Source organism: Somniosus microcephalus, chromosome 4 (assembly GCF_052327205.1).
Source record: "Somniosus microcephalus isolate GS21.2 chromosome 4, FLI_Smic_1.0, whole genome shotgun sequence".
In the NCBI taxonomy this organism is placed as follows: Eukaryota; Metazoa; Chordata; class Chondrichthyes; order Squaliformes; family Somniosidae; genus Somniosus; species Somniosus microcephalus.
Window position 1 is genome coordinate 242136602 of NC_140990.1, and position 16991 is coordinate 242153592.

At 41.2% G+C, this 16991-nt stretch overlaps 1 protein-coding gene across 7 annotated transcripts in view; it reads right to left on the reverse strand.

Moving 5' to 3' along the window:
• Positions 1 to 363: 363 nt before the first annotated feature.
• Positions 364 to 16991, reverse strand: part of osbpl6 (oxysterol binding protein-like 6) — a 205293-nt gene continuing 188665 nt past the window's right edge. For 5 of the 7 annotated variants that reach the window (XM_085986073.1, XM_085986071.1, XM_085986068.1 and 2 more), the window contains 6 exons: positions 16637 to 16781; positions 15388 to 15532; positions 10404 to 10530; positions 6585 to 6707; positions 6290 to 6394; positions 364 to 4902 (listed from right to left, as the gene is read on the reverse strand). In XM_085986073.1, coding sequence (XP_085842199.1) covers positions 4803 to 4902; positions 6290 to 6394; positions 6585 to 6707; positions 10404 to 10530; positions 15388 to 15532; positions 16637 to 16781 — 745 coding nt within the window. In that variant the 3' untranslated portion in view covers positions 364 to 4802. Of the gene's footprint in view, positions 4903 to 6285; positions 6395 to 6584; positions 6708 to 10403; positions 10531 to 15387; positions 15533 to 16636; positions 16782 to 16991 lie in introns of those variants that run through there. The other 2 variants (XM_085986074.1, XM_085986072.1) reach the window with 1 other exon arrangement.

Below are 16991 nucleotides of genomic sequence, written 5' to 3' on the forward strand. Positions count from 1 at the left end.
GTAAATATATTTCACTTAATAATTAACTTACAGAATATACACTCCTTCCCAGTACAAGGAATGTGGACTTTACTAAAGAAACCATTTCTGATTCAACAGAGCCTAAAGGGACAAAGGCTTTATGCCAGCTCAAGAGGAAGATAAAACAAAATAATTAATCGAGAGAGGAACCTAAATAGGCTGAATGACTATTTCTTGTTCTTAACTTTTTATGCTGCAATTCTACTACTTTGTATGCAGTTTGTATCTCCTAAAATGAAGTAGAAACTGTAACAGAAACTGATAAGCTATTTCTAAAATGGAATTACTTGTTTCCACTAACTGAAGAGGACAGCTTAAGACTGAAGCAAAAACAGTCAATAGTTTTAATGGTGCCATACAGTTTTATTAGAACAAGCACAGGTAGCAGCAGTGTACAGAGTATAAGTATGTATATGCATTAATTAACAATTGCACTTCTTCAGGGGCCCTTATAAATATGCACTTCAGTAACCTATTTAAGCATCACTGTCAGGTTTAGCACCAGTCAGTTCTTTTCAGTCTTCCAAGACAATAAATCATGACTACAGACCTTTTGGTAAGGCATTTGTAACATTCATTGGCAGGCTAATTTATACTTGCACATGCAACTTAATTTATATTGCAACAGACATAGCAGTGTGGAATTATCTCTAAACAAACATATTAAAATTCATCATCATCTATTTAAGTCAGGCACAGCCTGAAAATACAGAAAAGTAGACACCTGTTGAAATATATAGTACAGGTACAAAGCAGTTCACTTTGTTCTGCAAAGCCCATTGCTTCAGTACGAAAGATACTTCCCTTGTTAATGTTCCTTAATTCACAAAGATCAATTCCAGCCTTAGGGTAAGGTGGAGAAGAGAGAATGAAAATTTACTGAATAATGGGGGGATGGAACAAATATTTCAGTTATCGGAAAATGTTACACTACACTAATATACAGATGTAATGTGCACTCCTTATACAGATAGCCAAACATGTAGTGGATTGCATTTTCCCTTTCAAGGACAACTAATGCTATTTTAGACATTCTATTACCCAGTTGCTGTCAGGCAAAGTTTTAACAAGAAATATTTTTAAATTACAGGGGGAAGAGGTGAGATTTTTCCTTTTAGAAACTATCTTTCATTAAATAGTTTTTCTAAAAATCTAATTTTAAATTAGAAACCAACGACACTTAACAAAATCCAGTACTCTACATCGATATCCCTAATTTTGGCCTAAGGACTATACTTCAATAGATTAAATTTTTCAGCAATTGGACCTTAAGGCACTCAAGTAGAATTATAGATCAAATAAGTTAATAGCCAAGAAAGGAACACAGAAGAAATGGATGTGCTAGAAAAGTTAATGTATTAAATGCTTATTTAACTGATAAGATACTTAGAAGTGACAGTTTGAAGATGAATTAAAATTAAATAATTTCAACAGTAGAGTACTAAGAAAAAAACCCAATTGAAATATTACAATTGAAGACGCACGTTATTCACAGAGAATGATGGGTAACTTCAGCACAACAGCAACATTAATAATCACGTTACTGTTCTTATTCAAGTGTTGCTTAAAATTAGTAACTTGTATGCAGAATGCAAGGCTAACAGATTTCAGAATATTAAAAAGGCTTTTACTATGGAAGTATACCGGTAAAACCTGATAGTATTTACATTTTTAATCATACATTTACTTACTACTGGATGCATTTATTTGAAAATACATCTGTAACAAGAACTACTGAAATCTGTACAGATATGATGAAAAGTAAACAAAGATAATTCTATATAGTGCAATGTCTAAAGACTTTTAAATTCTGCTTGTTTTATGAAAATTAATTTTAGAAAAGTGAATCAATATTTTGGTTCATATGCACTTTATATATGGATTTTTATGGTTCCTTTGCTGAGTTTATCAATCTCTAAACCCAGCTATTCACAACAGTAAGTGTGACCTGCAACATTTTCACAAACAAAAATGCAATTTTCTTCTTGCTTTCCTGATAAACCCAGAGGAAAGATAACAAAATTATTTTGCGAACTCATGGTCAAACAACTGTATTGCTGATATGTTGGGAAAATGAAAACACAAACTACATAAAGAATTAGCACAATCTTTTCATTCATTCAATATTCCTTAGAATGTGAAAGAACTGAAGAACCAAAAGATGTGAGCACAACATTTGGTCTAAATGCTTGATTCTAACATTCCTTTGAAAACAATGAATGGTTTCAGTTGTCAATTGTTGCCAAGTACAAAACATTAAATAAAATAGAATGAAGTGATCTTAAAGTTTTTGAGATATCTTAGACTGGCTGTAAAATATAGTTAGTAGAAATGTATTTCTTGAATCAATGTTAATTGCACATACCCAGTTGCTTAATTAACCTAATCAATGAGATATAAAATCCACATACTATACAATCCAATGCATTAATAACTGAAATAGACAGTGGCCTAGAAATTCAATAAAGCCCAAAAACAGGGTGAGGTTTGCTCACGCCCGTAAAAAGATCTCAAGCAACAGCATTATTTTGGTACTGCCTGCTGATTTGAATGATTGCCGCGCATAGCCGAGCGACCAACGCGCTGCTTCAGGCTGTGCGCTCAGCGGGAGACCCAATGTAGCGTGGCTGTAGCGTCCCTGGAGCGAGGCTGCCTTTTCTTAAAGCAAAGCTGTCATTTTAGAAAGCAGTCTTGAGCCCTTAAAGGGGAATTACCTTCTGAAAAAAAATAAAAATAATTTAAAAATAGGCAGTCTCTATCTAGCCTTTAGAGATTAACTGCCTTCTGAAAAAAAACATTAAAAATCATTCTAAACTAGGCAGTCTTCAGCTCTTAAAGCTGACCTGCCTTCTGCACGTAAAAAATGGTAAAAGGGCTTCAGCAAATGGCTCAACAGGCCAGGGAAAGGACACCCAAGTTCTTGCGCACAGCACTCCAGCTTTGTGCAGGGGGTCAACATTGTAAGAGTTGCTCTCCCCTCACTACAACCCTACCCTTGTGCCTTCCTCATTTCAGACACCCAAGAAATCCAGCCTGCCCAGCCAGTGGGCCTCCAGAAAGAAGGATGGGAGACCAGATCGCCAAGGCCATCACTGCCAGCAGTGTCACCTCCAGGACCTGGCTCCAGTGCCCAAAGAAGTTTCATGACCACAGACCAGTGGTCAAGGTCAGTAAATGCATCTTCAAAAGCCGTCTCCTACCAACTGCACCACTAGCCTCACACACTGCTCAAAGCATGACCCCCCCATCACTCACTTACCAACAATCTCTACCAAACACGAGACACACCTCACATTCCTGGCTTCACCTTGGAGGAGACGGTGCTGGCCATTCTTGGCAGGGGCATGGCTGAGCCCTTGGCCAGCAGCGGGGCTGAAAGAATACAAGATGCTGGTATCCTCCTTTTCACATCTCACTTCTACCTCATGCCACAATATCGTCTGATGTACAAGTTGCGCATGGTGTAAGCATGCAGCTCTTGCTTTCCTGCCCTCCCCTCACCACAACCCTACCCTTGTGCCTTCCTCATTTCAGACACCTAAGAAATCCAGCCTGCCCAGCCAGTGGTTCACCAAGAAGAGGGAGAGGCAAGTGAAGAAGAAGAAACACCGTCACTCAATTTGACACTCCCAGCCACCAGCTCATCGAGGTTATCCTGCAAGGCCATCTGTAGTGTCCCCCACTGAAAGTCAGCAGCCTTCCACCAGCCATGCTGCAGCCACTGGGGTAGCACTGCGTGCCATCACTAGGATAGGCAAAGGCACACACAAGACAGTCACTAAGGGAATGCATAAGGGTGATTAGTTGATTTCTTGATGTCATATTGGATGGATGTATGGATAATGTTGGATTGGAAAGTTTGCTTTGTGGTGGGTTTTATTTCAGCATTGTGGCCAAGAGGACACTGTGATGGTCAGTAACAGAGGGAAGATAAGGTGTGGGACAAATGCTGAAAGGGGAATTGGGATTGTGTTCACTGGTACCGCAGGCAGATAATTTGATCCCGGATATCCCGGCCAGAAAGGGGCTGTATCCTTCCTTCCACTTCCTCCTCTGCTGCGTCTTCCTCTGCTGCGTCTTCCTCTGCCCTCTGCAAGCAGCTTGTCCCTTTGCTGCCTCTGCTTCATCTCCATGTGCCCCTCAGGACAGTGAGCAAGTGGTCTTCTCAGAGGCAAAATACTGCAGATGCTGGAAATCTGAAATAACAGAAAATGCTGGAAATACTCAGCAGGTCAGGCAGCATCTCAACCTGAAATGTTAACTCTGTTTCTCTCTCCACAGATGCTGCCTGACCTGAGTATTTGCAACATTTTCTGTCTTCTCAGAGGCCTTCCTTTACCATCCAAAGCCTCACAAGCGCCCAGCAGCACTCCCTGCACACTTGAACAAGTTTTTTTAATGTATTGCACCAAACCACTACTTCAATAAAATACAAAAAAAAAAGTCCAAAGTGAAATCGAAACTTACTTGAAAGAGGCACTAACAGTGTCTCTGCAGAGCTGCTATATGCACGTTCTTCTGTGCGTGGTTAGGAGAGGGCGTTATGTCGTGCGGCAACGTCCAAAATCGCAGTCGTGTGTCAAATCAGGTGTGGCACGCCAACTGACGTCATGATCTGCACATTTGAATTTGAGAGGCGAGCGCTGGCAACAGCAGCGCTATCAGCCTCACCAAAATGGCGGCTGCCGTGTCCCACGCCAAAAGCGAGGCAGCTGCCATTTTTTGCAGAAATACGGCGCTAAAGGTCGGCGGTAAGGTAGGGAATTTCTAGGCCAATGTGTTTACATATTGTCTGGTGGTGCTTTTGGTAACTTTCCTTCGGGAACAGTAGCATTTCTTCTAAAATCTAAACAAATGCTGTCAGCATGATTTTGCATTGTCCTGTCAAATATAAATTAAATACTGTAAGTTATTTAATGAATCAGCTAGTTGGCTATGTAGTCTCAAATATAAAAGTCTTTTTTCTTGTGCAATTTTGTTGCATTTTAAAATTAACAGGTCCATATTAATGAACTTTACATAACACATAAATTAACTTCCATTGAGTTTAGGGCAGCTATGCATGTGCATTTTTGAATATATATCTTGATACGGGGTAGCATTTGGAATCTAGTATGTTAGGGATAAAGAGTTAATTATTCCTAGTTAAATGGTAATGGCTATACCACATAAAACAAGCATCAAACAGATAACTGGAAAACATTTAAAAAATGAAAAAACATGTGGTTGTAAGAGCACATACAGCTTAAATACCATTGTAATAAATTAGAAATACCTCTTAATAGGAGCATCCATGTGCTCAGTATCACATTCTGTTTATCTAATGGTTTTCTATTAAGCAAACTGACTGGGGAATGGCTTGGTTTCTGTGCAAATTTTTCCTTTAAATTAGCATTGCCATTAACATGGGGTCCAATAACAGGTTTCTATTGCACTATCTTTGCTTACATCTACCAGACTGAATGGGCTTACAAATGTCTACAAACTACTTACTGAAATTCAATTCAAAATACTCTATGTATTTAAATGTGTTGCTTGTTAATAGTTTCTTGTTTGCACCTGCAAGATTGATATTAAAGGATGTAGGACATTTTACGCATCTATCAGTGTATAATTATTACGGATAAATATATATTTTAAATAAACTTTAAAATTCTGACACAGAACGCAAGTGGCAAGCCAACTGAAAACAAAGCCCACCTTGAATGGTCGAAGGAAATAGTTACGAATGCTGAATGTGACCATGTTAATAAACATCAGTGAATTTCAACCTAATTATGGTTTTGTACTCTAGGCACCTTAATCTTTGATATGATACATTATAGTATTTGAAAAGTGAGCTGACCTTATGTAGGTTTCCAGAATAAAAACAATGTTTGCTAAATGTATTTACTATTCTTAAGGCATGGAAATGGATGATGAAACGCTTTAGCAAAAAGCCATGATAGTTATTAATGCTTCATTAGGATTATACTTTTTTCATATATATGTGACTGTCAAACAGCCATCCCTATTCTTGTGCATTCACTTTAAATTACACTTTTGGTTTACCAAAAATTCACAGCTTTAGTGGAAAACAATTTTTTAAACCAACAGTGTTTGGGTCATGGCATATTTATAATTATGTCTGTTATTAAACTGACATACCTAGCATATGACCAGCTAAACCACATGAACGCAATGAGAGTTGAAATAGCAATAATAACTTATGCATAGTTAATTTCTTCTTTGTGAAGAATGTTATTTTTATTTCTTCAAATTCAGTTACCAGAGCGTTGAGCGTTCTAATTTACTAAACCCTGGATCCTTTCGCAGCTCCCAGTAGTTCCCATTGCTTATCCAGGATTCTCTTTGATTACCTTCAAAAACTTTCCTGTAAAAAAAAGTGTTTTATGTGGCTTTGTTAAAATTACCTACAAATGCAAAATCCCCATCTCTAAAATAACCAATAATGACGACAAATCATGAGCTAAGCACTATACACTAGTTACTGCAAGTGCTTCCTGAAGTGCAACAGATAATGCACCTGACATGAGACTAACACAGTAACAGTCGGTACTCACTTAAAAAATCGTGGCTGATAAACTGTATTGTTTTCTTCCATATATCTTCTTCGCTCTCTTTGCAATTCTTCTATTCTACGCTTCTCAAATGCAGCAGCTTCAATATTTCCTTCTTCCAAGAACCTGATAAGGAAAGATACAAACTCAGTATTGCTTCTGAATTGAAGTTTGAATTACCTGATAGCTGGATTTTCTTTAGGATAAAATAGCATTTCTCTAATGTTTTGTTGGGAATATTCTAGTGCATACAGTGCTAAAGCACAAGGGGGAGCCAGAAACAGTAACTATGCTTTTCCATGCAGTGTTTTTATTTTCACAATTTGAATTAAAATAATACAAGACAAGTGATCAAAGTTTGTGTGCAGTATTCTCTCTGGACAATAACATTTGTTTGGACAAATCTACCCTAATTATTTACATTTCTATTAACTTCAGCCAGAATAATATTACATTGAAAATCAGCATTGGCTCAGTGGTAGAACCCCTGCCTCTGAGCCAGGTCACGGGTTCAAGTCCACTCCAGGACTTAAGCACATCATCTAATCTATTGCACATAATCAGTGCAATACTGTGGAAGGTACCATCTTTTAGAGACAATAAACTGAGGACCTACCTGCTTACTCATGAAAGATTCCAGAGCACTATTCGAAGAAGAGCAAGAAAATTCTCAGTGTCCTAACCAACAATTTATCTTTCAATCAACCCCACCAAAAACATTAACTGGTCATTCCTCTCATTGTAATTTGTGGGACGTTGCTGTGAAAATTGGTTGCTTACAAAAACACTAACCACATTGGCTGTAACGCTGGAACCTCCTGAGGACATGTTTCTTTCAGCAACTTGCATTGATATAGCACCTTTAGCATAGAAAACTGTCCTGAGGTGGCTTCACAGAGGAGGAAAGGAATGGACACAGTCTTAATGGGGGCGTTAAGAGGCGACAGAAGGCTCAGTTATAGGGATGGAATTTAAGGAGGTTTTTTAAAAGCAGATGCAAAAATAGAGAGGTGGAGGTGTTAAGGGAGAAAGGTCTAGAGTGGGTCCGAGACAGTTGAAAGTTCTTCACCACTGGTGGATCGGGGATGGGAAATGCACAGAAGGGCTGAGTCAGAGGCCAATGGAAGGGATGCAAGCCTGGAGGAGACTGCAGAGGTCGGTTACGGTGAAGTCATGGAGGGATTTATAGATGAAGACAAAGATTTCAAATTTGGGCATTGGGTAAGTGGGACTTTGTAAGTGGCAGGATCCAGGCAATGGATTTCTGGACAAGTTTAGGAGAGTGGCAGTTGTGAGGAAAGTGTTGGAAAAATAGAGTTTAAAGGGACAAAGGTTTCAGTGGCAGTAGGGGTGAGATGGGGCACAGGTGAAAGTAAGCAGACTCGTGGTGGATAGAATACGAGTTTAAAGCTCAGCTCTGGCTCAAACCAAACATCCAAGAATACATAGAGCTTGGTTCAGCCTGATTGAGCAACCAGGAAAGGGAACAGAGTGTTTTTCTCAGTTTATGCTTCAAGCTTTGTATTATAAATAGAACACCATTTTTTCCTATGCCAGACACCTTTTGGTACTTTTTAGTTTGCTTAATATTAATTCTGCCAGCTCTTAGGTGCATGCTGGCAGCCTGGAATTGCCCTAACAGAACGGCCCTGGCCAAGGCCGAGAAATAAGCTGCCTCTCAGGTAGAGGAAGCCTAAAAGAGTGGAATGGAAGAAAATAAAAAATCTTACTAAACGAAAGTTTAAGACCATGAAGTAACCCATCGAGGTCATGGCCCAGATTTTACGGCGGTAATGACAGCAAAACTGTCAGCGTTTGCCATCATTATCCCTGTGAAACTGACAGCAACATCAGGATTGAGCGCATGCGCAGATATACACGGAAATCCTGAAGTTGCGGTCAGTCATTCCCTGCTTCGCCACAAGTTGCGCTGTGGAACTCCCCAGAGCCGGCAATCAATTCAAAGCACACTGAAGGACGAAATTTCCCTATTATGCTGGAATATCGCTGTTATACCCACCCCCCCCAACCAAACTGAAAAAGTTAATCCTTGCTGAAAGAGGTGTAACTGGGTTTTTAACAGCACATTGACTGCTGAACAACTGTTCTGGCCCTGAAAAACTAATTTCATATTTGCGGAATGTCAAATTTTTCCATTAATATGATTAAGCATTACATGGTTTTTAAAGTAATGGCCCAGAACTTCGGGTCCCCACGGGTGAGTACACATGGGGTACTCACCCGTAGGCCCAATGGAAGTGCCGGTTTCCTGCATGCACTGCGCATGCGCGGGAAACCGGCACTTCCGTTCCCCTGAAAGCAGGGGTTAAGAGGTCGAACGCGTGCGCAGGAGAGGCTGCGCGTGCGCATCAAACTTATGTTTTTTTTGCAGGTTTTCCCGGGAGGGTAAGTCTCCAGAAGTTAGACATTTAAAAAGCAGTCGTAAGGCCTGCTTTTTACAAGGTAAGTGGTGAATTAATTAAAAGTAAAACATTTTTTCCCCCCCACAGGTTTATTATTTTTAAACACTTTAAAGAAAGGTAAGTTTATTTTTAGCCCCGTTAGAAAATAAAATTATTTTTTTCAAAATTTAAATTGTTTAAAATAGTTTTCATGTAATTTATAGTTTATTAAAAAAATGTGATTTTTTAAAAATTTATTTGAAGATTTAGTGATGTTTTGGGGCTCGTAGTATTTATAAGTTTGACAGCACTTCCTGTCAAACTTATGAATGAAGCATTCCCTGCTCCGATTGGCTCTCCATGGCCCACGTGATCCCAGGGGACGCATCAAACTAACTGCGCCCCTGGGATACGTAAGCACTGCGCGCCGGCAGTTGGAGCAGGCCCAGGATCGGAATTCCATGGGGGCCCACAGCTCAACGGCCGGCGCGTAAGGTAAGTGTAGGTCGGGGGCTCACACCCAACCCGAATTTCTGGGCCAATATATATTTTTTTAAGTTTGTTTATCATATTTCAGCTTCTACCTTAATCCTATGTGTATGTCGCAATCTTTATATACATTTTACAGAGAGCGAAATAAAGTAAATTATAATCTGTGCATTTTACTTCCTGGTTTGCTGTCTGTGAGAATTCTTCAATGTGGTTGGCTGCTTAGCCAGCTTGATGACATCACTGTTGCTGGATGCTTGGGATTCATTTGATTTGGCACCAGATTCAAACAAAAACAAAAAATCGGGAGAGCTGAAATTCACACCACAGAGATCGTTAGATCTTTGTGGGCAGCTTTCTTCGAGGTCAGTGGCGAGCGCTGTTGCTTCGCCGCTGACCGCAAATTCCGAGCCCATATTTCAAGGACACTTTCTGAATGTTACATCCTGTCTCGAGTTTGTCAGGCACCTCTTTATATCAGTCTTACATCAAAGCGGAATCATTTTCTGATACTAAATTTCTTTTTTGTGCATTATTTCCCCCCTCCCCACCCCATTGAAATCAATAATTGATCTAATCAAGTGGACGAGTTGCCCTCTTACTTGTTTGGTGTAGCAGAAATGGGACCTGGGCAGTTCCATCACTGACACTTATATTGCACCCACAGTGGAAAGAATTAAAGATGGCAAACAGCAGGATTCTCTCATAGGTCATACAAAAAAGGATGGTTATGGGTTCCAGTTGAATTAATTCGTAACAGTAGCAGCCATCATTCTTATTTTTCTGATTGGATAGGCCAAGTTAACCACAGTATATGAAGTACAACTTTCAAAGAATAAGGACTATACTTTTCTGAACAAGCAGTCATCATCCAGCACTTCTGAATTCTGATATTATGTACTCTGAAAATTGTATACTTAATCCTTTTTACCTCTGATCTGGTCTAAATCTGGCATCTGTTGATGGGAGGAACTCTTTCAACACTGGATCCAATTCATTCAGCTCAATAGCAAATCTTGTAAAACCATAATACATGTCGCTGTCTGTCGGCATAGAGCCTGTGGAGTTAAAAAAAATGTATATATAACTAAAGTAAAAAGTACCTTGACATTACTGACATACAACGATCACACTACCTTCATTGCAGCTAAATATTTATCTTATTCCACTGTCTGTTACACAACACTGAATGGATCATGAAAGCATCAGGAATAAAGATTTAGTGGCTTTAAATGGTTGGTAACCAATTTTAGACAATTTACTTGCTTACGGCCATTCACTTGCCAACCGTTCAATGATTTTTTTTGTAAAATGAAGCAAAACATTTTGTGTAGCTTTAAATGGTATAAAAAAGTCCATATTTTCTTACCGTTGATTTCTAGATTGCTAATATAACCAAAGTCAGGCAAGAGGTAGCTACAGTTTAGTGTGACAAAACACTAAAACATACAATCTGAACAAAATAAACATTCACATTGCAGAATAAATACCTAAAGTTTTCAGTTAATGAGCGAACACAGTACGCAATATATTTATATATCATTACTTGTGCATGTCATGTATGTCAAACCTGGTTTGTAAAGCGCTGAGAGTTCTGGTGGAACCTTTGAGCTTTTTAAACATAAAAATACAAAAGCAAAATACTGCTGCGGATGCTGGAAATCTGAAATAAAAACAGAAAATGCTGGAAATACTCAGCAGGCAGCATCTGTGGAGAGAGAAACTGAGTTAACGTTTCAGGTCGATGGCCCTTCGTCAGAACTGGAAAAAGTTGGTGATGGAACAGGTTTTTAAGCAAGTGTAGGGGCAGGGAAAAGGGGAGGGGAGGAAAGAACAAAAGGGAAGGTCTGTGATAGGATGGAAGGCAGGAGAGATTAAGAGACAAAAGGGATGATGGTGCAAGGCAAAAGGAGATGGTAATGGGACAAGTTAAGAAACAAAAGATGGCTCTAGATGAAGTGTAAATGGCAATGGCAGAATGATCGACAGCTGCCGTGTGAGAGAGAAAAAAATGGAAAAAAAGAGAGGGGGCAGAGGTTATGGTCTGAAATTGTTGAACTCTATGTTGAGTCCAGAAGGCTGTAAAGTGCCTAATCGAAAGATGAGGTGCTGTTCCTCGAGCTTACATTGAGCTTCATTGGAACAGTGCAAGAGGCCGAGAACGGAGAGGTCAGAGTAGGAGTGGAGCGGAGAATTAAAGTGACAGGCGTCCGGAAGCTCGGGGGTCACCCTTACGGACTGAACAGAGGTGTTCCGCAAAGCAGTCACCCAATCTGCGTTTGGTCTCCCCAATGTAGAGGAGACCACATCGTGAGCAGCGAATACAGTATACTAAATTGCAAAAAGTACAAGTAAATCGCTGTTTCACCTGGAAGGGGTGTTTGGGGCCCTGGACAGTGGGAAGAGAGGAGGTAAAAGGGTAGGTGTTGCATCTCCTGCGCTTGCACATGAAGGTGCCGGGCGAAGGGGAAGGGATGTTGGGGGTGATTGAGGAATGGACCAGGGTGTTGCGGAGGGAGCGGTCCCTTCGGAATGCTGAAAGGGGAGGTGAGGGGGAAGATGTGTTTGGTGGTGGGATCACGCTGGAGGTGGCGGAAATGGCGGAGGATGATCCGTTGAATGTGAAGGCTGGTGGGGTGAAAGGTGAGGACAAGGGGAACCCTATCGTGGTTCCGGGAGGGAGGAGAAGGGGTGAGAGCAGAAGTGCGGGAAATAGAACGGACACAGCCAAGGGCTGTGTCAATCACAGTAGAGGGGAATCCTCAGTTGAGGAAAAAGGAAGACATGTTGGAAGCACTAGTGTGGAAGGTGGCATTGCCAGAGCCGATGCGGCGGAGACGGAGAAACTGGGAGAATGGAATAGAGTCCTTACAGGAAGCGGGGTGGGAGGAAGTGTAATCTAGGTAGCTGTGGGAGTCAGTGGGCTTATAGTGAATGTTTGTCAATAGCCTATCCCCAGAGATGGAGACAGAGAAGTCGAGGAAGGGAAGGGAAGAGTCGGAGATGGACCATGTGAAGGTGAGGGAAGGGTGGAAATTGGAAGCAAAGTGAATGAAATTTTCTAGTTCAGGGCGAGAGCAGGAAATGGCACCGATAGTCATCAATGTGTCATAAAAAGGTGAGGGAGGGGACCCGAGTAGGACTGGAACAAAGAATGTTCCAGATATCCCACAAAAAGGCAGGCATAGCTAGGACCCATGCGGGTTCCCATAGCAACACCTTTAATTTGGAGGAAGTGAGTGGAGTCAAAGGAGAAGTTGTTCAATATGAGAACAAGTTCAGCCAGGCGGAGGAGGGTGGTGGTGGAAGGGGACTGGTTGGGCCTCTTTTCAAGGAAGAAGCGGAGCGCCCTCCGGCCATCCTGGTGGGAGGTGGAAGTGTAAAGGGATTGGACATCCATAGTGAAAAGGAGACAGTTGGGGCCAGGAAACTGGAAACTGTTAAAGTGGCGGGGGGCGTCAGAAGTCTTGCGGATGTAGATGGGAAGAGACTGGACAAGGGGAGAAAAAAAGAGCTGAGATAGGAAGAGATAAGTTCTGTGGGGCAAGAACAGGCTAAAACGATCGGTCTACCGGGGCAGTCCTGTTTGTGGATCTTGGGAAGGAGGTAGAAGTGGCTGTGCGGGGTTGGGGAACTATGAGGTTGGCGGCCGTGGGGGGAAATCTCCAGAGGAGATGAGGTCAGTGACAGTCTTGGAAACAATGGCTTGATGTTCGGTAGTGGGGTCCTGGTCCAGGGGGAAGTAGGAGGAGGTGTCGGAGAGTTGGCATTCAGCCTCCGCTCGGTAGAGGTCAGTTCACCAAACAACAACAGCACCACCCTTGTCAGAAAGTTTGATGGCAATGTTGGGGTTGGATCTGAGAGAATGGAGTACTACAAGTTCAGAGGGAGGTAGGTTGGAGTGAATGAGGGGAGCAGAGAAATTGAGACGGCTGATGTCACACCGGCAGTTTGCAATAAAAAGATCTAGAGAGGGTAAGAGGCCAGAGGGAGGGGTCCAGGTAGAACGAGAATTCTGAAAACAGGAGAAAGGGTCAGCTGTGCAGGGGGAAAGACTCCTGGCCAAAGAAGTGGGCACGGAGATGAAGGCGACGGAAAAAGAGCTCAGCATCGTGCCGAGCTCAAAATTCATTGAGGTGGGGGTGTAAAGGGATGAAGCTCAGGCCTTTGTGGAAGACTGATCGTTCGGGGTCAGAGGCGATAGTGGAAACATGGCAGGGGGCGAGATTGGAAGAAGGGATGGGATCAGAGGAAAGTGAAGGGGAAGGAGGTTCCGGAGGGGCGTTGGTATCCAAGAGTTGACACCTGAAAGGAAGAAAAAAAGTTTTTGTTGAAGCGCCGGATGAGGCAAAGGATGAAATGGAACTGCGGACCAGGACAGCTTTGAGATAGAGTGAGTTGGTGCTGCTGAAGAGAGAAGTCGAGTGTGTTCATGTAGCGTCGCATGGCATTCAGCGTGGAGCTCAGGATATGGCGAGAGCAGTGGTTCGAGGAACGCTGAATATCTCTGAGATATCTGTAATCCTGCGTGGATCCAAAACATGAAGGGTGGAATTTCAGTTGGAATCCTCGTGGAGCAAGTCGGAGCCGGAGACAGTTGCTGAGGAAAGATATGTGACTGTGAAAGCGAGTTTTGGTAGATACCTGATCAAACACGAGAAGAGAAACAGAAAGTAATGAATATGAACAAGGTAAAAGAGACAAACGGCGGAGAAACTGGGAGAATGGAATAGAGTCCTTACAGGAAGTGGGGTGGGAGGAAGTGTAGTCCAGGTAGCATACTTGACATTAACTTAAATGCTTTGCGAGTGGGTGTCCATACTTCTCGCTCTCTAAACATCTAAACATTTAAATTTCCAACTGTTAGACAAGCTCGGCACTGGTGCTGCTCTGGCTAGGAATGTAGCTTTCTCCTGGACAGAACAGTTGTAATTGCAGCCAAGCAGGAGCCTATCAATGTAAACCCAAACTGCAGTTACCCATCTCAGACTTGTAGCTGCAGTGTTGATGCACGTCTCTTCTCATTTTTCTAACTGCTTATTCAACAGTCATATTATTTCCACAATTTCAATTTTCTCCTCACATTCTACCAAAATAAATTCTGTGATACAGCCAACATGACAGTTCCTCATCAGTCCTATAATAAACACCACAGCTAAAATTTATCACACAATTAAAGCATTGAAACAAATGCTGACTACAAACATAGCTTCAACAACTTTCCACTCCCACAAACAACATGTCACACCCTGCCACGCCTCACCCCCTCTCCATTGAGCATAGGAGCAATTTAGAGGAGAACAGAAGTAGGACCCTATCATACAAGGTGAAGTGAGAGGAAGAGAAACCCCCTTGTTAGGGTTAACAGAGGGAATATGTTGAGTAGCTGGAGGAGAGAAATACTCTGGCAGGAATAGAGACATCTTTGGCTCTGCTAGGAACAGAAGGGACTGTTGCTCTTAGGGTTTATTGCATTCACATAGAACAGTGTAGCCACTCCTTCATTGACTTCAATGGAGCGTAAAATCAGGCAGGTTGTAAAACAGGCATCCAACCAGAACCCGGTTGGGTTAGGTTAAAATTACCTGTTATTGTGAATATCCTTCCAGTTTTATTACCACTTATTGAAATGTCAAATGATGTTATTTTTGGTTACCAGTTTCACAAGAGCAATTTACTTCTAAATAAAACAGCTGTCCTAAATCACAAAACACTTGGGGATCTAAGTTGTTACTGTGGAAAAATGCTAATACTGTAGTAAGGTGGCGGATAAGGGGGTGGTAGACTTGAAATAGGCTGCATCATCTTGTTGCTCTAAATGGCAGTCCTTTGCCATCGCTAATTTCATTAGTTCACACTGTGGATATTGAACTCTAAAACACGTCCAACAATTTATCACTCATCAGTGAATTCACCTGGTCTCCATGTGCATTTGGCAGAGGGTGGAACTCCACAGTACAGCCCTTCGTGCCACTTGCCAAACAGTCGACGTACCACCTTCCCTTCCTGATCCATCACAAATCCTTGGACCTCATTTACGTTTGAGCTCCAATAAGTTCCCTTTGCAAATAAAAGGAAGAAATATGATGTATTTGATAACTATATGCTAATACTCTATCTTCTATTTCTGAAATAAGGCAATAATTTTTCTCCTACAATTGCATATTTAAACTATGTTCCTTTTATTTTGCCATTACAAAGTCACAGGAAATGCATTAAATATATAAAACACATGCCTCAAACATATTTGTTAGAATTAATGGTGTACAATAATTACAATGTTAAAGCACTGTTCTTGAATACACCAGAAGGAAGTTTGGTAAAACTCAGGACCAGAGCAAATTGTTATAAATGATATGGGGAGAATAGGAAGAGAGAAGATGAAGTAAGCCAATATAGACCAACTAGGAGACATCAAAAAACACTGCAGGAAAATACACTAAGGTGCTACAGGAAACTTTGGTTTATCCGGAGGTTGTATGCCCAGAAACCTCGATCTAACGGCAGAAATCAGCAGCCGTTTTGGTTAGGTTTTTTTTCTTCTCCTAGCACTTTTTTTTTTTTTTTTTAAAACAGTCAGGCTCTGGAAAGCGTCTCTGTAGCTTAGCAACAGCTTCAGAGATGCTTCCAAGGTATGGGCCGAGTGTTTACAAGCTGTTGTTAAGCAACAGTGTTTGTTGTCAGATACGGAGATGAAAACCTCCTATCCTTCAACATTAGCGCTGGTCTATCTGGAAGTTTTGATAGATCGGCAGCAGCTCGGTCCCGTCGGTGCCGGATATCAGAACTTTTCCTGTATTATTATATACAGTAGCAATGCTTCTGCAGTCAGCTCTACTTAGTCCTCAGCTATCTAATCATTTTCCAATATAGCTTCCTTGTTGTGCAGAATGTGCAATGTTACAACAGTAGTGAGCAGATTGTCAGCATTCTGCAGCCTCCTACTATGCTAAGGTCAAGCAAAGCACTTTTAATATCTAATCCAAAACTGCACTTTATAATTCCATAAGTTTAAAGTTATTGTGCAATAGATCTGAATTGAATAGTTATGGTTAAAAGGCACTGAGAAACATTTTCACAAGCAAGTTCCATAGAATGACAGTTATTTTTTGTATACAACCAAGAATAGTCTTTTTGCACAAATGTGAATTTATTTGTATTTACCTTAATGAAGGTCAGTTTACAAATGCACGCATTGTTTTTTGTGTTTCTAATGGTGATTTCTCCATAGTGTTCTATCCAACGTTGCCCACTAAGGATGTTGTGTATGCAAGTGGTAGCTTTGTTCCATTCAAACTGATCTCCATATCTAAAATTTCAAGTAATCATTCTGTATTTAGCAATTATACAACTATATTTAGCTGGTAGCAAAGGCAACAGGAAATATAATACAGACATGTTTCCCTAGTGGCTCAGCAGATAGTTCTTAATATGCTGTACCAGTGCGGCAGGATATATGTTCAAAACAGAGGTTTTCTACACACAAAATTCCCAACCTCAGCCAAGGCTTTTGAGAGAT